Raw genomic sequence first — 20639 nt, 5'->3', positions numbered from 1 at the left:
AAACGTGGATCAATAGTGATTTAACCCCTTCCATGCTCATGACGAGCTCAGCTCGTCATGGCATGCACCTCTCAGGTGCTCATGACGAGCTCAGCTCGTCATGACCACACCCGTTTTCGTTGCTATTCAGCACAGGAGAGGAAACTCTCAAGCAGCGAAGTGGTTAACAGTGGACATAGGAGTTTCTAATTCATAATCATCCCCATACAATCGAGCTAAAGAACCAAATAATGAGCACAGGATAATACTAGCCCATACCCATAGTAAGTCAGAGCAATCCAATAGTATGAAAAGAAACAAAGTTTAACAATTGACGTGGAGTATCTAATCCATAACCATACCCCTACAGGAAGTGCAAAAGAGAAAAGTTGTCGGTACAGAGAAATTGGTCCCATGCCCAAACTACAAGCCAGAGGAGTCCAATAGAAAACCACCGGCCCAAGGTAGATGGGAATAAAGACTACCTGTAAGGCACAACATCCCCACAGGGTTCAGTGGGGGTGGCAGAGACTTTTTACCCAAGACAGCAAGCAATCTTTTGAGGGATACATCATATGCATACATACACCAATAAGATCAGCAAGGAGTGGCATGTATTCAGATAGGAACAGAGCAACATATGATCAAGTTATATAACAAAATAATGAAGTTCTTCATCAGAGTTGTGACCATGTTCTACACTGCATATTTTACAGATCAACATGCCTCATTATGTCTTAGGGAAAGTTCCCTATCTCCACATCTGGGGTTGGGTGGTATGTGATCAATTCTCATGAACCAAATATCATCGCAGTTGGCATGATTTTCGCACATGTGAAAGGTCAGGGGGTACTTTAAATCCCTATTTATTATTGCACGGGCATGCTCCTGAATTTACAATTTTAATGATCTAATGGTGCTCCCCGCACAGACCTTATCACAGGGAGATCCCAAGATGTAGGTGATGAACTTAGTCGTATAGTTTATGTGAGGTTATAAAGAAAAACCGAAGGAAATGATGGACGGAGCGTTGACAATACAAGCACTCACCCCCAGTCAACTGATCTGGGTTTAATACATCACCGTTCTTTAGCCCACTCTGCCACCCCAGTTCAGACATGGCCATATGCAAATCAGTCCGATATATACACTTGCATGTTAAAACCAAATGACTTTGTCTTGTTTTTTTCCCAACCTGCATACATTGCAGTTTCTGGGGGTGTAGAAACCCTTTATTGTGTTAGAAAGTCATATATCTGCTTTTTGTGTAACAATATATCTGGGTCAGAGACAGTTTTTAAGTGTCTTGCCCGTTCTATATGCCACCTTCGGGGGTTTTGGAAATAGTGTCCTTCAGTCCTGGTATGTCCATGAGTAGGTGCCGATGTCTTCTTAGGACACCATAAAGCCGTACTATTGTGAGTGTTATATTGTATGTTAAATGACAAAAGACAAGCTCTAACTTTGTTTGACCAGTCTGTGTGCGTCACCTAGATATTTTGGCATTTGTTTTCTCATCCTTCCCCAGAATCTTTGGTGCATAGCTCCTCTTAAAGAAGCGACATTTAGCATTTTTAAGGTTAGCAGCAAAAGTTTTATTAGGGCTACAATTTCTTCTGATTCACACCATTTCCCCAGAGGGTATATTATTAACCACATGCTTGAGATGTGCACAAGAGGCGTGGAGGAGGCTGCTGCAGGCAGTCGCTTTGCGAAACATGGTGCGTTGTAGGTTATTATTTTCAACACAGAACAAAATGTCAAGGAATTCGATAAGTTCCCTGTTGTAATTGATCGTAAGACTTACGTTATTAGGGTTGTCATTGAGGAACGTATGGTGGGCCAATAGCTGGTCAACTGGTCCATTCCAGAGCATTATGATGTTGTCTATGTATCTGCTCCAAAACACAATATGTTCAGGCCAGGTTGATGCTAGGTGTCCCCAGGCACGCTCCCACTCACTCCCACTATAAGCTTGCCACATCCATGGTTACAAAATACAGGTTCTCAGACCATGTCATCTGCTCAAATGTATAATACAATCAAAATTGGTATCAAACGAAACAATACTCAACACTTTTTGAGAAGAGCACTTTTAATTACCCTCTCAATACAAACTCATTTGTTCAGAACTAATCAATCTCTCGCACATACACAGGGCAGAGACGCCTATTCAAAGCGCAACATAAGGCAAATATGACCTAATATTTTACAATACAATATTCAACAATATGACCCGAGATCATGAAAACTAATACAGGAATGAAGCATCCAAATGATAACCCTATAAAATGATATACACTAGTGTCTCCCTCTAATTATAGGAGAACCACTTGGAGGAAATCTTCAAGGTGTCGCACTCAATGGGTATAAATTAATTTGCCTGACTCAAGTGTAACATATCACAGATCACAAAAAATGTATGCTATTCCAAGATTCCTCCACTGATGTGTCGACGTGACCACGTCTCAGCCAGATCTTGGCTTCTTCAGGACAGGGTTAAATATAATATTCTCACGCGCAAACAGAGATGGTCTTTTGCACACTGGTACAAATCACAGCCGTCCCAATGCTGAATCTCTTCAAAGTCAGAGATACCATCAACTTCTAAGCTTTCAACGTGCCGGGGTCAATGTCCGCGAGCAACTTCACTGAGTCGGGGACGTGAGGAAACTAATCCCAGCAGTAGGCACAGTCTTGCTCCACTGGCGTCTCGGCTTCCATTTCAAATGTATTCAAGATATCCTGGATGTATGGCGGTAGGTTGTGGACAAATGAATTTAAAAATTGGTTCACGCAAGTCTTTCTATTGGTGAATTGATACCTGCAATAATGGGTCGTCCTGGAGGAAAAGGGCCCCCCTTGTGTATCTTGGGTAAATACATGTATGCATGGGAAACAAGGTTCTCTAACCATCAAGTAGTTACATTCTTCATCACTTATTAGGGAATGCTCCCGCCACTCGACAAGTGACGAAGAATGTAACTACTTGTTGGTTACAACACCTGGTTTCCCATGCATATGCATATGCATGATTAAGTCCTCAAAAGTAGCACTGTGGACATATGATACGCAGAGCTTATAGGCATGTGTGAATACAAGAATCCTTCTTACACATACCTAGCACTTACAAAGCCCTTCCCTTCTCCCGTCACCTGGGTAGGAACCCCCACCCCCCTTAATCAGCAGCATCTTTGATACCGACTCTGGCAATTTAGACTTTACTACAGTTCCCATGATCGGTGGGCTTTCTGTAGTCCCATGTAGTCGAAGCGTCTGTACTGACCGCTTTGAATGCCACATGCCCTCACAGGAACTACATTTGGTATTCAACAGTATTGAACATAACTACAAACCCCAATATTCCATGGGGTTGTGTAGTCCCGGACAGAAAGCGACCGGTGCGGGCCTCATTACCAGAACGCCACCATGAGGTTACACCACCCGACTGGGGCGGGGCAGCAGATACGATCAGTGGCAGCTGTACCATGACAGGACATAAATACACGAGCTCCCCAGCATTTGGTAACCACAAGCCGGGAGATGCGGGCCCAAATAAATGGCAGCAGGGTAGGACATGTTTTGTGCCTACTTTGCCCCTAACGGGTCAGGAGGCACTTCATCAGGACCAAGAAAAGCTGAAGGTGAGTGGTGCACTACCCCTGGTCTGATTCTCATAAATTTGTCTGATGATCAGGCACAGTAGAATGTACCCTAGTAGACTTATACTGCCTACTATCGTACCCGGAGCAGAGTAGGATAAACAAATGTCGGTTTGCCACCCTTTCCACAGAGCAACGAGGTGCTCTGCCTCCCCCGTCAGCCGTAGAAACTCATACTACGGGTCTTCTACCCCAGTATAAGTCTACTAGGGTACATTCTAGTGTGCCTGGTCATCAGACAAATGTAAGAGAACCAGACCAGCGGTAGTGCACCACTCACCTTTAGCTTGTCTTGGTGCAGATGAAGTGCCACTTGACCCGTTAGGGGCAAAGTAGGAATGAAACATGTTGACCCACGACAGCCCTGTAGGAACATTACATCCATTTAGGGAACCCACAATATTTAATTAAGCCTGAGCTACCACAGTAATAAAACATATGATAGTAGGACAGTCCTAGACTTATTTTAATCCACTTTCCTGTGCACTACCCAGCCCTCACACCCGCACGCACCCTACGGTTTCTTCAAAAGATCTCCACCAAAGAGCCCCGTTTACCAGAGCCCGTCGGGCATTGCATCGCAGACCCGAAGAGGAGTTTGGCCCAATGGTGAAGCATGACATCCTTCGGGGTGTGAGGGCATCACGAAGAAAGACCACCCTTCCCCCCCCCCCTCCCACTAGGAACTGCACACCCCCTTGATACACAATAACTATAACTTACATGTAACCTTTGGTTTAATCAGTGCATTTCTAAATTATTTTTAATTCTATTTCCTAACTATAAAGTCCCTAAAACTTGTTTTTTGCAGTACATTTTTTACTTTTTTAGGGCGAGGCCTCCGCCCACGTAAGTGGGAGGAGTTTCGAGATCCTAATGTTAAAGAAGAGAAAAAAAAACTATCTCCTAGGGCTTTGGCGAGACAAATTCCACACATTCCTTAGAGTGTTCTGTCATCTGGCCAGTGATTCGTCTTCGTTGTGGTGTCGTTTTAATAGGCTTGAAGTGATAGGGTAAATGTAGTTTTCGGACGCCATGTTGGGCATTTTTCGTGCGTGCTCGCGCAAAGAAGTACATTAATTATAATTAGGAGCTGTCAGGGTGCCTCCGTAAGTGAATCCAGATGGCCGGGCGCGTTCACCATTCAGCAGCGCTCCGCGCGCTGCTGCTGCATGCCAGGCCGGGAAAGGGCTTCATTAGCCTCACTCATCCGGCGCTGAGACAGCAAGACACGGGGGCCCACGCCCCCCTCCCTCATCGGTATCGGCGAAGCTCGGCCCACCCTGCCTACCACTTACCATGCAAACGAGAAGCACCAGTATCGAACGACAACCCTCCTGCTTCTGGGCGCTATCGAAATACAGACGTTACTTTGGTGCAGTTGATGGCGACAGAACAGCGCAGCTGCCCCCTCGTGAGCTGGGTACTAGTGAGACTGCGCCCTCGTGAACTGTGCAATAGTGAAACTTTGCTACAGCTGTGGCGACCAGCGCAGCTGCCCCCTCGTGTGCTCCGTGGCGTACAATCACCTGGTGGTTAGTTGGCATGGTTTGTTCATTCGTTCTGTCGCTTGTGACAGGAGCTGACCACGCCGCTGGTGAACAGCGCAGCTGCGCTCCCTACTGGCAGATATTAGTGAAACTGTGAGTAGCTGATGACGCGTGGTGCACGTTCACCAATTTCCATCTACACTGTGTCAGCGCGTAGAAATCCTCACCGGTGAGTGGTGCCACTACAAATCCTTGACTGAATGTCTGTCAGGAATGTAGTGACTGCGGGTCGTGTAGATTCGAGGAGGGCAAAGGTCACGTACTCAATGAGAGGTGGCAGCGGCTGAAGGCACGGAGTACAGCGGCTCCACTGTGTGGTCTGAGGCGCACTGAGCCCACAAGCACCTACCTCTTTTCCAATGGGTGAGAGTTTTGACTGACTGGTGTCAAACAGAGCAGCTGCACCTCAGCCTTCGGGCACAATTAAAGTTTTCTCGTCGTGTATGAAGCCAAAAACAAACACAAAGCGCCTAATTTGGGCTGGGTGCGTTTAAACCTCAAAGGGCACCGGCGAACACAAAGCACGGCTGCGTGACAATGTGAAAGCGACGACATTTTGTCATGTTGTGGCCCGAGTTTGCATCCTGGGGGGTTTTAAAGCTCTCTCCGCACCTTTACAAATTGAAATAAACGGACGGGGGTTTGCCCAAGATCACAACGTGTGGCCGAGGCTACCAGAGGCTCGCCATGCGTCCTCGACGCCACGAAGTAGGAGCCCCGTTGATGGTGGGATGCGCGAGTGACTACGTTTAAGCGCCTCGAAGCCCCTCGCCATCCTCATATAGGAGATTCCAGGGCCCAGTACATATGTCTATAGGATAAGGCTGCCGAGGGGCCCTAGACCTCCCCCCCTGAGGGTGAGTATAGCGCCCTCGCTTGAGCCTCTCCCGCCAAAAGTTGGGCGCTGCCCTCCACCGACCACCCGCCCCCTGTCCACCCGCTGTCACACCCGCAGATGAGAGCAACCGCCGCCGCGAGACTCCCCACCCTCCCTCCAGGCAGCGGCATTTTATTGTAGCACTTGAAGCAGGCCGGTATTCTGTATACATTCCCCATTTACTGCACGCGCAGTCCAGCTTCACTTTGAAAAGGGCGCCTCAGGTCACTCTCGAAAGACAGAACCACCAGTTTCTGCGTACCATCAAAGAGAAAATACCAAGTGCCCCGCCCCTACCCCCCCCATACCCAAGTTGGAAGCCATCCACACCATGGTGTTATTGGAAGGGAGGAGCATTAATAACTTTCAGCTGCCTTTGAAATACAGAACTGTCTTATTCTGGGCGCAATCCAGGCAGTTTGAGGGTTAAATTCAGCTGTTCTTTTTCAACACGTTCTGGCAGGCACCCAGCTCTGTATTTATAATACCTACACGAACAACTCCTGCTCTCATACAATGTACTTAAAACCAACATAATTCCACGGCATTTTAGACGTATTTATTTGTGAAGGCTGGGAAAGGATTAGTAATGTTGAAGAAAAAAACAAATTTACATAAACGCAGCATTTACATTCTTAAGTTTATGCCTTGCAAGGAGGCAAAGATGGCCATTTGTGCCAAACCGAGTTGATTTAACTAGAGTAGTGGGCATGGCTTCTGGGCTTATTATTCTATGTTCCTAATTTTAATTTCGAGCCGTGCACGACGAGTGCGAGTTGTGCAGCACGTTCTAAACATGGGTGTCCAAAGTAGGCCCAAGAGGCAAAACCGCGCCAGATTTTAAGGCAACAAAGGTAAAATGATTTTATATGCAATTGATCAGAATCGAACTCTTTTACCTGGTTAGCAGTTAAACTTACAAACTTCCATGAATCCGGCTTATGGACAAATGCTGAACGCCACTGCTGCACATATTTGACCCACTATTAAAATCAGTTTTTGATCTTTATTTGGGGTAGGAGGGCTTTTGACAGTGAGTGCAGAGTGACAGCAAGTGACAATGAATGCAGAGTGACAGCAAGTGACAGTGAATGCAAAGTGACAGCAAGTGACAGTGAATGCAAAGTGACAGCAAGTGACAGTGAGTGCAGAGTGACAGCAAGTGACAGTGAGTGCAGAGTGACAGCAAGTGACAGTGAGTGCAGAGTGACAGCAAGTGACAGTGAGTGCAGAGTGACAGCAATTGACAGTGAGAGCAGAGTGACAGTGACTGCAGACTGAGGGCAGAGTGACACTGAGGGCAGAGTGACACTGAGGGCAGAGTGACAGTGAGGGCAGAGTGACAGTGAGGGCAGAGTGACAGTGAGGGCAGAGTGACAGTGAGGGCAGAGTGACAGTGAGGGCAGAGTGACAGTGAGGGCAGAGTGACAGTGAGGGCAGAGTGACAGTGAGGGCAGAGTGACAGTGAGGGCAGAGTGACAGTGAGGGCAGAGTGACAGTGAGGGCAGAGTGACAGTGAGGGCAGAGTGACAGTGAGGGCAGAGTGACAGTGAGGGCAGAGTGACAGTGAGGGCAGAGTGACAGTGAGGGCAGAGTGACAGTGAGGGCAGAGTGACAGTGAGGGCAGAGTGACAGTGAGGGCAGAGTGACAGTGAGGGCAGAGTGACAGTGAGGGCAGAGTGACACTGAGTGCCACTGATTGCAGAGTGCCACTGATTGCAGAGTGACAGTGAGTGCAGAGTGACACTGAGTGCAGAGTGACACTGAGTGCAGAGTGACACTGAGTGCAGAGTGACACTGAGTGCAGAGTGACACTGAGTGCAGAGTGACACTGAGTGCAGAGTGACACTGAGTGCAGAGTGACACTGAGTGCAGAGTGACACTGAGTGCAGAGTGACACTGAGTGCAGAGTGACACTGAGTGCAGAGTGACACTGAGTGCAGAGTGACACTGAGTGCAGAGTGACACTGAGTGCAGAGTGACACTGAGTGCAGAGTGACAGTGAGTGCAGAGTGACAGTGAGTGCAGAGTGACAGTGAGTGCAGAGTGACAGTGAGTGCAGAGTGACAGTGAGTGCAGAGTGACAGTGAGTGCAGAGTGACAGTGAGTGCAGAGTGACAGTGAGTGCAGAGTGACAGTGAGTGCAGAGTGACAGTGAGTGCAGAGTGACAGTGAGTGCAGAGTGACAGTGAGTGCAGAGTGACACTCATTGCAGAGTGACACTCATTGCAGAGTGACACTGAGCGCAGAGTGACACTGAGCGCAGAGTGACACTGAGCGCAGAGTGACACTGAGCGCAGAGTGACACTGAGCGCAGAGTGACACTGAGCGCAGAGTGACACTGAGCGCAGAGTGACACTGAGCGCAGAGTGACACTGAGCGCAGAGTGACACTGAGCGCAGAGTGACACTGAGCGCAGAGTGACACTGAGCGCAGAGTGACACTGAGCGCAGAGTGACAGTGAGCGCAGAGTGACAGTGAGTGCAGAGTGACAGTGAGTGCAGTGACACTGATTGCAGAGTGACAGCAGAGTGACAGTGAGTGCAGAGTGACACTGATTGCAGAGTGACAGCAGAGTGACAGTGAGTGCAGAGTGACACTGATTGCAGAGTGACAGCAGAGTGACAGTGAGTGCAGAGTGACACTGATTGCAGAGTGACAGCAGAGTGACAGTGAGTGCAGAGTGACACTGATTGCAGAGTGACAGCGAGTGCAGAGGAGTGACAGTGAGTGCAGAGTGACAGTGAGTGCAGAGTGACAGTGAGTGCAGAGTGACAGTGAGTGCAGAGTGACAGTGAGTGCAGAGTGACAGTGAGTGCAGAGTGACAGTGATTGCAGTGTGACAGTGATTGCAGAGTGACAGTGATTGCAGAGTGACAGTGATTGCAGAGTGACAGTGATTGCAGAGTGACAGTGATTGCAGAGTGACACTGATTGCAGAGTGACAACAGAGTGACACTGATTGCAGAGTGACAGCAGAGTGACACTGATTGCAGAGTGACACTGATTGCAGAGTGACACTAGAGTGACACTGATTGCAGAGTGACACTGATTGCAGAGTGACACTAGAGTGACACTGATTGCAGAGTGACACTAGAGTGACACTGATTGCAGAGTGACACTGATTGCAGAGTGACAGCAGAGTGACACTGATTGCAGAGTGACAGCAGAGTGACACTGATTGCAGAGTGACACTGATTGCAGAGTGACACTAGAGTGACACTGATTGCAGAGTGACACTAGAGTGACACTGATTGCAGAGTGACACTAGAGTGACACTGATTGCAGAGTGACACTAGAGTGACACTGATTGCAGAGTGACACTAGAGTGACACTGATTGCAGAGTGACACTAGAGTGACACTGATTGCAGAGTGACACTAGAGTGACACTGATTGCAGAGTGACAGCAGAGTGACACTGATTGCAGAGTGACAGCAGAGTGACACTGATTGCAGAGTGACAGCAGAGTGACACTGATTGCAGAGTGTGAGTAGTGTGAACAGTGTGTAAGTGTGCAGGGTGCACATTGTGTGAGTGTGCAAGATGAGTCTGCAGGATGAACAGTGTGTGACTATGCAGGGTGAACAGTGTGAGTGTGCAGTGTCAGCAGTGTGTGAATGTGTAGGGGCAGTGTGTGAGTGTGCAGGAAACAAACACTCAAAGTAAGTCCACCACACACATACATACCACCACACACAAGAAGACACGCACACCATACACACACATACACCACACACACACATACCACACACACACATACCACACACACACATACCACACACACACATACCACACACACACACCACACACACACACGACACACACATACACGACACACACATACCACACATACACACCACACTCATCACCACTCATACACACCACACTCATCACCACTCACCCCCACAGACTCACCCCCACAGACTCACCACTACAAACACAACCACACACACAACAACACCAGCCGTCAGTACATGCTTTCACCAGGGCCAAACACCACCAGGCATCAATGCACTTTTTCACCAAACACAAACGCCATCAGGCGTACAACACCAGGCAGCCGTCAGTGCATACTTTTACAAGGCGCACTCAGCAGCAACCGTCGGTGCACGCTTTCACCAAACACACACCATCAGCCATCTCTGCACGCTTTTACCAAACACACACCCACCAGCCGTCAGTGCACCCTTCCACCAGGCACACACACCTCCAGGCGCCAGTGCACTCTTCCACCAAACACACACACCAACAGCCATCAGTCCACGCATCAATTGTTAACGCATCCACAATTAACTATTGTAGCAATCGCTGTATGATACACTTTACTTTTAAACATATTCATCTAAAGCACAGCATGCAACCATTGGTAAAATTACAATCTAACTTACATAATTCCACTACACACCACATGCACACACTCCATAACACATGGCAAAAAGACATTGGCATTTACAATGCCATTAGCTCAAACTCAAATAAATCCGAGCCCGATTGCATTTCTAATGCTTGTTTTTTAATGTTTCCTAAATGTAACATCTTTAAGGTGTACAAGAAGTCAACAGAAAACATCTGATAAACAGCAAAGAATCTTTTTTGGAGAGCAGGACAGGCTGGAGACAGTTTAGGGAAACTGGCTGCAGCCTTAAAACTTATGTAAACAAATGTGCCTGCCAAGCTGTCCTTGCCAAGGCAGTGGCTGCTCCCATCAGATGCACTGCGAGACGCAATCTTTAGACAAGAGAAAGCCACATTCCTAACAATTTTAACAGTAATTTGAGCAGTGTGGCAGCGCACTTGGGATTCACTCTGGTTAATCTTTATCTTGAAGATCCGTGAGGAAGCCATATCGAAACAGGAAAGGGGCTCCAGTTCATTCTTGACCAATAGCAGGAAAGCAGCTGTCAAGGTTGGAGAAGGCATAGCAAGATGCCCCAAAAGATGGGAGAATATTAGTAGGCATGAAGGCAGCTAGATAAGAGTTTAATAACTTAACATAACAAGAGCTGGTCTTTATTGGGAAATATGTACAAGCCAGAAGATTCTGGGAGGATGAGTGCACAGCCCGAACACTGGCATAGCTGCTCAGGGAATATCAACATACTGTGGTTGCTGCAGTAAATCACAAGTAGGCCCAACATGTAACAGAATTGCAGGCAGTACTAGAGGCGTTTACAATTTATTTTGAACTAGTATATATTGCAAAGGTGCCAGTGGATCAGGAACATATAGAAGACCTAAAACTAGCATGGCTGGAGAGGGAAGATGGGGGATGCCTGGGTGCACCTCTGAGCCAGAGATTAAAGACAGGGGGCATAGACCTGGCAATTCAACATGTAAAGCATCCGAATCTGATTGGCTGAAAATTCAGTTTTAGAATGCTTATAAGGTGCTATTGGCATTTTAAATAATGACAATGTACAATGAATCATTAGAGAGATGCTGTTCCTGGATCACGTAGTGATGCTACTAGAATAGCTTAACCTACACCGGAGATCGATCCACAGACCATTCTAGAGACCACAATAACTACTTAATATCAATGTAAAGGTGCCGATTCCACTACCACCATTGATGAGAAATCTGGTCTTACCCGAATAGACGGGCTTTATACCTGGAAGACTGCTTATAATCTACACCATATATGCTATCGCTTATCAGGTGGATGCAGACCTCCTGGCTTTATAAGTGATACTAGACACTGAAAAGGCATTGATTACTTGGGATGGGACTATATGTTCTACATCCTGGTTACAATGGGCATTGTCTACCTTTTTTTGGGAATAGTCAAATTATTGTACACAGACTCCACTGCCAGAGCCGGGATTAACAGGTACATCTCGCTCTCTTTTGGAGAGACACAACAAACTAGGCGGACGTGGCCTCTGTCATCCCTAATATTCGTACTTGCAATGAAACCCATGGCCTCTTACTAGGCAACATGGCAGAAACTCATTTTGATACAGCAAAACTAACTGTTTCATTATATGCACATTACATATTCCTATTTGATAAGAGGCCAGAGGTCAATCTATTTCCACTGTTGCATACGGAAGTGCACTTATGGAAAATAACAGGTCAAAATATTAAGTGGGAGAAATCCAAAGTATTTCCGTTGACACTTGAAGCCAAACTATTAATTGTGGAGTGCCACCTGAATTGATGCATGGAATCTTAAATACATGGAAATAGATATACATCGATGAAAGGAGATCACACCCAGTGGCAACAACGATCCTCAAGAGATAAACTGTCCGAACAGATAGAAAAGCAGATTAAATTACACTGCCAGTGACAGGTGGTATGTTTATTAAGATGGTAGTATTACTGGTTTTTAGGTCGAGGACCGTCGCACTGAGTAGCAGTGGGCGGAGCCCAAGATTTAATGTTTCTTAGAGGGGGGCTTGGAACCCGCCCCTCTTCTCCATTGGCTGGCCCAGTAAATGCTGGCCAGCCATTGGAGGAGAGGGGCGTCACTCGGTTCAAGCCCCGTCTTTCGGATTCGGGCGTGTTTTTTGCGGTCTTTCCATCTGTGACATCATCCGTCACTCAGCAAAAAACACGCCCCCGATTCCGAAAATTTCGGAGCTTTGCGGCAGCCATTTTTTTTTGTTGTTGTCAGCAACAGCCCCGCTGCCACTCCAGGTAAGTTTTGATTTTTTTCTTGTTTACAGTTGACATCCGAAAAGACGTGCTAATATAATACAAAATACCAGCACTTCATAGCATGGCTACTGAACTTTGCAATGGGAGAGTATCCGCATTTCTCAGCAGGACTGCTGTACTCTCAGTGGGAGAGTATCATGGCTTCTCAGCAGCAGTATTATACTTCTAATAGGAGAGAGTATCAGCACTCCCGGGCAGGGGTGCAGGTCAGTATCAATGCGGTTTAGTAGGGGGGTGGGGCGCTTGTACAGGGCAATACCAGGTGTCTAGACGGTTCCTTGGACAGTACCAGTGCAGGTGGGCAGAGATGCCCGACTTACTTTTATTCCTAAATAGTAACAGCGTTTTTCAGCAGGGATAATACACTCACTCCGGTATCCAGAAACAGGTACCTCTCAAAAGAGCTGCTTTTATTTTTTTCATACAGAAATGACTGGCAACTCAAATGCCTCTTACAATTTGACGGTCATCGCTGTTGCTGTTCAAAACGGGCACACTGCCAACAAAAAGTCCCCCCTGCCGCGGGTCAGCGGAGGGTTCAGTCCCTGTTCCTGGCAAACATCTGGTTTCCATCAAGCCCCTCGACATTCCCGAGCGAGCAGCAATAATGAGCATTTAAAGTTTCAGGAACGCATCCCTCCTGCAGCCCCTTCTACCGCTGTGGAGTCAGAGAAAAGCAGCAGTGTGGAGAGATTGCGCAATCCCTCTGACAGGATGAATGTATGACTGAGTCTGAGGGGGCTGCTAGGCACGGGGCCCCGGGAAGGCGCTGTGACGTGTGGGCAAGGCGAGCTGCAATGATCCCTACGCTCTTTAAACCTCAATAATAAACCTGCATCACTTTAAAATCACTTTTCAGAACACAATACGTATATTCGTTCTTGTTGCATTTCTGAGAACAAACGTCACACATTTTTGTTAAGTAGGGGCGAGGACTATCAGAAAGACATGCCTCCTAACACACATACTCCTGATTACTGTTTATAGTTTCCCAACACACATTGTTCCCGAATTAATATCTTAAACTAAGAAAAAACCTAATACGAGTGCACTGGAAACAGTGCTTCTTTTGAAAAGCCTGCACATCTGGCTAGTGAGCGCCCCCTCACCCCCCCCCCGCCTCCTCCTACCCCTCAGCCTCGGGGAGGGCTCGTTGAGAGGGTGCTCTGTTCCTACCTTATGTGATGGAGCTCCGTGCAGGGACGCAGCAGCCCCCAGTCCGCGGAGAAGTCCAAGGGGCGTGGACTCACTCGTCGGCTGTCCTTAGGGAAGGCCTGGGAGGGTCTACTCAGTGACAGCTGCTCAGCACCTCAGGGGACGGCTGGACCCGGCCCGTGCCCTGCAGCTGAGCGTGGCGCCCGGATATCTGCACCGCGGCACAATCTTCCAGCTGTCACGCGGCGCAATAATAACCACCTTTTCCAAGACTCGCGCGCTGCCCTCCCCAGGTGAGACGATCGAAGCCTGGCTTTTAAATGCCTCCCTCCCCGAACACACCCACCTAGCCATGCCATTGGCATGAAACAAGAATTGGGAAATGATGCCAGCGAAGCGCCCCCCCCCCCCCCCAGACACCCCCCTCCATGTCCCAAAGTGGCCCCAGGCAGCCGGGCTCATTGTGCGCCCTGCTACTCTTTAACATAAAGTAAACTTTTTTTATCCTTTGGAAGTCAAGGACTCTGTAACCCATTCCGGCAAATCTGCGCGAACTATTGTCCGACATGAACATCAACCTTGATCACCCAACACAATCCTCTTGTCTTCAATTACTAGAAGCTAGCCCCCCCACACACACACATTGTAGAAAACTGTGCGTCCTTGCTTTCAGGCGTATACAATAAAAACACATATCTGAGGGTGATTAGAGTGTCTTAGCAAACGGGACGAAGCCCACGTGATATTTCTCCATCATTAGATTCAGACTCAAAAGCACAAAGGTCCTGAAGAAGGTCTAGGCATAGCTTGCTGAGCGAAACATGTGCTGGCTGTAATCTTCTACTAAATACTATAGTACAAGCTCTTCTTTAGTAACTTCATCTTTCCTTGGATCTGTATTGGATAAGTACTTACACAGTGGACTTAAAATAAACCATAGGTCTTCAACCTGTAACTACTAACTAACCTGTGACCTGGACAGCTCCAGTCTTACTGGTCTTTCAGAGGCAAAGGTCTTTCAGGCCCCCCCTATGTTAGCGAGTAAGCCGGTCACTGATTAGTAAAGTTTTCAATGAAAGAGGCGTCATACAAAGCCCACGCTGTGGGAGCCACAAAGAAAATTACCTCTAATTATGGCTAAGTAAAATGAGGGAGGAGGGTGATCAGGTGGGCTTTCCTATACACAAATCACTTGCCATAACTCTTTTGCTAATCTTGTGGGCAACAGGGACTGAATGGAGGTGGTCCTAGGTTGCAACAGGTTCCTGGAAATAACTCATATCGTGGTAGCTTCTTGACTGACTTAGATACCAAAGCCGTGGAATCCTGGTCTGCAATCACTCTATGCTCATACTGCATGGGAGGCAGCAGTATGTCATCAACACTAGCTGCTGACTTGACAACATGGTGTTCCGCCTACGCCGGTCAATTAGAAAAGGTCACTGGTTGTGCTGCACGGTGTTGGACCCTGGGGAAGCCACTGGTGACCTGAGAGGTTGAGCATAATATTTTGTACAAGAAGGTTAACCTTACTGTACAAAACCTATGCCAGACTCACTCACATACCTTAGTGCTAAGGCACTAAGGTGTGTGCATGGCTCTTGGCAGCTGAAATCAGCACTGGCGCTAGGAGAGCCATTTCTGTGTGAATATGGCACTCTCCTACTCCCTCCCTGTCATGCAACGCAGGGCCTCATCTTTGGGTGCTGTGCTGAGTTGCCTGCCAGCTTTCAGACTCTGAGCCAAGGTATTTTGCTCTGGAAAGGTGCCATTTTTTTGTGCGCAAACACCACTTTGTGCTGCTTTGAACTACTGGTCATAAAGGGGGCACTATGTGGGTGTGGAACGGCCGATCATCACAAACACCCACGTTTTTTACCTTAAGCCTGGTCTACTAAGTTAGACCAGGCTTTGCATAGAAAAATTATGTTTCATTAAAGCAGGTGCTAACTCAGAGAAATGATATTATTTCCTCAAACATTCTGCACATTGCATAAGTGATCCACTGTTCAGCACACATCCAATCTGAGGAATGTATCGGACTTTGTCTACACATGGGATTTTGTACTGGAAAGGTATGTTTCCAATACAAATCTTATTCTAGAACTCAAGCAGACACCTCTAAACCTTGGTGCAAAGTTTGTGTATGGCGCTAGGCAACCTGTTTGTGGGCAGCGCAGGCCCTGGGGATGGCAGAAGCCGCCTTTTCCTAGGCCTAAACTTACCTTAATGTATTTCATTTGAGTTCAGGGGAATAGTGAGGTAATATTAGTGATTTAATCGTGGAGGTGAAGTTCAGAAGCTACTGGTACGCTGAGGGTGATGAAAGTAAGTATATAAAGGTACCACTGAAGAAGTACCATTGCAAACACCTAACTTTGAAAGTTCTCCGCAAGACCCTAAAGGAAAAACTAATAAAACTCAAAGCCATATGCATAGTTCACCAATGTTTTGTGGAAAAAGATTTGGGGTACCTGAAAAACAGTAGCAGCCAGGAACCGGCTGTCCGGAAATACCAACAAGGTCAGATTGGCTGAAGATGTTCAAAAGAAGCAACTTTAGAGGAAGAACGGTAAGGTTGTAAGGTTAACAGTGCTAACATTTGAACCAACTGGACGGGCACAATATGGTCCAGAAAGACATTAGTTTACCAAGTCATTCTGTCGCTAGTGGTACAGTAACAGAGCTCCCCTCTCTCTCTCGCTAATGGACAGGCCCTGTTCCCTGCTATATCTGCGTTTTCCAAACCTGCACAGAATTGCACTACAATGCAGAACCACCAGACAAACACAAATAGCAGGGGCCAACTGTCTCGTCTCAATACTTTAGACATAAGGAGCCTACCAAGTCCTGCATCCTGCTGCTTTGCAAATTGTTGAACGAAGCTCATTCAAGCAACCACGAGAAAGAATGTTGAACTTTAGAAAACTTGTAATAAATACTGAGAGTGAAGACACAGCCCCCCAATAGCGGGCTGTGGGGACACATGCTTCTTATAACAAATAGTTGTGATTCTGCTACAACCGACTGTCATTGCCCTTTAAACAAATGACTCATATTTTCCCCATGTTGAGTGCTACATCTCCAGCTAACTCTGCTTTTTTTGCGATCCATGCTTATAATTTTGATCCTTGTAGTATTGCTTTTTAGGTCGAGGACTCCGTCGCACTGCGTAAGCAGTGGGCGGAGCTCCAAGATTTTATGTTTCTTAGTGTAGGGGGCTTCAACCCGCCCCTCTTCTCCATTGGCTGGCCTCGTAAATGCTGGCCAGTCATTGGAGGAGAGGGGCGTCACTCCCTTTAAGCCCCGTTTTTTTCGGATTCGGGGGCATCTGCCCCCTCGCTGTGCTTGCTTCCCTGCCCCCTCGCTGTGCTTGCTTCCCTGCCCCCTCGCTGTGCTTGCTCCCCTGCCCCCTAGCTGTGCTTGCTCCCCTGCCCCCTAGCTGTGCTTGCTCCCCTGCCCCCTGGCTGTGCTTGCTCCCCTGCCCCCTGGCTGTGCTTGCTCCCCTGCCCCTGGTTGTGCTTGCTTCCCTGCTTGCTCTCCTGGGTGTGTGTGGGGGCTCTGGGTGTGTGGGGGGGGGCAGGCTCTGGGTGTGTGGGGGGGCTCTGGGCGTGTGGGGGGGCTCTGGGCGTGTGGGAGGGCTCTGTGGGTGTGTGTGGGGGGGCTCTGTGTGTGGGGGGGCTCTGTGTGTGGGGGGGGCTCTGTGTGTCTGTGGCTCTGTGTGTGTCTGTGGCTCTGTGTGTGTCTGTGGCTCTGTGTGTGTCTGTGGCTCTGTGTGTGTCTGTGGCTCTGTGTGTGTCTGTGGCTCTGTGTGTGTCTGTGGCTCTGTGTGTGTCTGTGGCTCTGTGTGTGTCTGTGGCTCTGTGTGTGTCTGTGGCTCTGTGTGTGTCTGTGGCTCTGTGTGTGTCTGTGGCTCTGTATGTGTCTGTGGCTCTGTGTGTGTCTGTGGCTCTGTATGTGTGTGTTGGTGGCTTTGTGTGTGTGGCTCTGTGTGGGTGTAAATGCAATAGGTCATGCATTTGCGAGCGATTAAGCTATTGGCATTGTAAATGACAATGCCATTTATTTAACTTAAGCTATTGGCAATGTAAATGACAATGCCATATATTTATGATTAAAAAAAAATGTCATGAGCAATGCCAATAGCTCTACCTTTAATAATGCAGAGACCATTGCATTGTAAATGCTTGGTTTTCATCTGTTTTCCAATATCACACTTCTATTACGACAGTACCATGTGATAGCAAAAGAGCTCAAGAACCTCAGAGTGGGCTGCCACTGAAAATGAACTACTCGTCTTCTCTGTGAAGCATCCTTTCTCCCTTCGTTGTGGATGTCCTGCATCTGACTTCCCTCATTGGTGCTGCTGAACCTGGCAACAATACACCCAACCCTTCACAACCATCTACTCTGTGCTGCGGCGCTGAGCTGACCGTGCAAAAGTCACCCTGAAATTTCAACCTTATGACGCCCCACCTGCCACACTTGCCTCAACCACGCATCAATTGAGCACAAGCTCATGCAAAATATACTGATGATCTGGCTTGAGTAACAAGATTAAAAAGGTGCTGAATATTGCATTGAATGGGATACTCTGTTTAAATCATAAATAGCGTAGGCTATGTTGCTTAAATAACGGCACAACGGCCGTTCCAGCTGCCGTCTTAATTTATGGGCCTAGCCCACATTGTGAGAGCCCCCAGACTTTTGCTTCACGTTCAGTTGTATAACAATATCGCTTCCTCTTTTGAACATTTTAGTATGCGGTATAAAGAGAATATACGTTTCTATTTCTTTTAACATGTGAGGCTAGACTGTTCGAAACCCAACCGCCTTAAAGTCAATGCCTAGGAATGAGGTACTTGGCAATTCAATAAGCCTGCAATAGTGTCAGGCTTCATCGGCAGAAAATATTGGTCATAAGTAGTGCCTAGTTGCCATAGTCCAGGGTAATTTGCCACGCGTGCGGAGAGATTACTGATGGAGACTGATTCAGGTAAGGAGAATAAAGAGCCTTATGTGTACTCGAAACCTGTCTAAATGCAGAAGAGCCATGGGTGAAATACACCAAATAGTCAGGGAGAAGGGGCACCTTTCCTATTAGCAGCTGATGCGTTGGGGAGTCTCCTTCATTGAACAAACTGGGCCTGAAGATGCTGAGGTGTGGAGCATCAAAACCGGTGGTATATTCAATATTTTGCCTCGGTTAAATCAGTGTGTAAAGATGCGAACATATTGCTTGTTCATTTGAGCTCACGGGAGGGCCAGCAAGGTCATTTCTGAAAAGAAGACAAACCGGTTTATCAACTTACCACTGGTTAGTCGCTTCTCGAATTGACACTGCAAATATTACATTAGGTTGCAAGAGCCAACACCTCCCACCCTACCCATTTGGCAAGGTTTCGCCGTCGAGACCTAAACTAAGGCCATTTTAGGTGCAGGATGGCTTAAATAAAGGGACAAAGAAAAACAGCTTTGAAAAGGGTATACCCTCGAAACAGAGCTGTTGCCACAATAGTTACCAGTTACATTAAAGTGGTGTTATGCATTTAGAGTCAACAATCCCGTTAAAGCTCCATGGGCGTTTTCTCAGGTTCACCTCAGCACCTCTTCAGAGTGTATTACGCTGTACATACTGTGTTCTGATTACAATTTAGAACATACATTATGCTCCGTGGATGCCTTTAACACCAACTGAGAGTTACTACTGAAACACCAAGCATGATTGTCTTGTAACAGACATTGCATTATATTGCGCCGAGAAATACTTTCAACAAACAGGTAGTCGCCCCACTAGGTAAGTTAGCTCACCGCTTTAGTCATTTATTCCTCCTAAAATATTACCAAACCGCTTCTATAGCTGTATCGGACAAAATATCAACAGTCGACTTTATAAGCAGTGGACACGTTTACTTCAACAGAGCAGCTCCTTTGGTCACACGGAACACAGTGATACGGTAGGTTACTATCGTTTTGCCTGACACTACAACTCTCCAGGGCCATGCATAATTGATTGATTATGATTATAAACTCAGCTTGGCATGCCTTTGTTTACATAACAGTATTCGTGCTCCAATCATCTCTTAGAGCTCAACGCCGGGTAGTGACAACAGCTGTGGCATGTGTATGCATTATTATCTTTTAATATATCCATGACCCGTCCCCTGTGATTTTGCGACACTGGCAGTGGCACAAGCGCAGTTTGCGGCTAGAAAGGCGCCGTCGTTCACTCACTACTCCTGGTGACCTCCATTCCTGCACACCGAGACCAGCACTGCCAAGACGAACCCCTCCGCACCGGCGTTCTTTAAACCTCACAAATCCCACCGCTTCCGGCTTAGTCTGCTTTCCGTTTCCATCGGCAACCTGTGCAGGCACATGGACCAATGGGTTGATGCTTCCCTCTAGCAACGGAGAGATTATGGAAATGGAAACAGGACTGCTCGTAGCAGCTTTACGTGCTGATTCCTTTTTCCCCACTGTGTGTAGGGATCAAATTTTTCTAAACTTTGTAAACGGTTTACTGGTCCATGGGACATATTTTTAAAGCAGTATATTGCTTTGAGAATCTGTTGGCTACGCGCTGTAACGGAATGCTAACAATTTAAGAACATCTTGCCTTAATTGAACATAGCCGCCATCTTGGAACTGTAGTTCGTTCGTTGCCTTTAATAGCACATGTGGTGGTCTTGACGGCAAGGGATTCTAAAACTGGACTAGACTGAGCAGCACATCACGCATGGACCTTGGAA

The 20639-nt window shown here is 47.3% G+C and overlaps 1 protein-coding gene across 2 annotated transcripts in view; it reads right to left on the bottom strand.

Moving 5' to 3' along the window:
• PARN (poly(A)-specific ribonuclease) overlaps nt 1-20261 on the bottom strand; it is a 637089-nt gene extending 616828 nt beyond the window's left edge. The window contains exon 1 of one of the 2 annotated variants that reach the window (XM_078663093.1): nt 20122-20261. In XM_078663093.1, the coding sequence (XP_078519219.1) occupies nt 20122-20140 (19 nt within the window). In that variant the 5' untranslated portion in view covers nt 20141-20261. The remainder of the gene's footprint in view (nt 1-20121) is intronic. The other variant, XM_078663092.1, reaches the window with a different exon arrangement.
• Nucleotides 20262-20639: the final 378 nt, after the last annotated feature.

This window comes from Lissotriton helveticus, chromosome 10, assembly GCF_964261635.1.
Source record: "Lissotriton helveticus chromosome 10, aLisHel1.1, whole genome shotgun sequence".
NCBI lineage: Eukaryota > Metazoa > Chordata > Amphibia > Caudata > Salamandridae > Lissotriton > Lissotriton helveticus.
The sequence above is the reverse complement of the archived record's forward strand: the minus strand, read 5'-3'. Positions and strand labels throughout refer to the sequence as shown.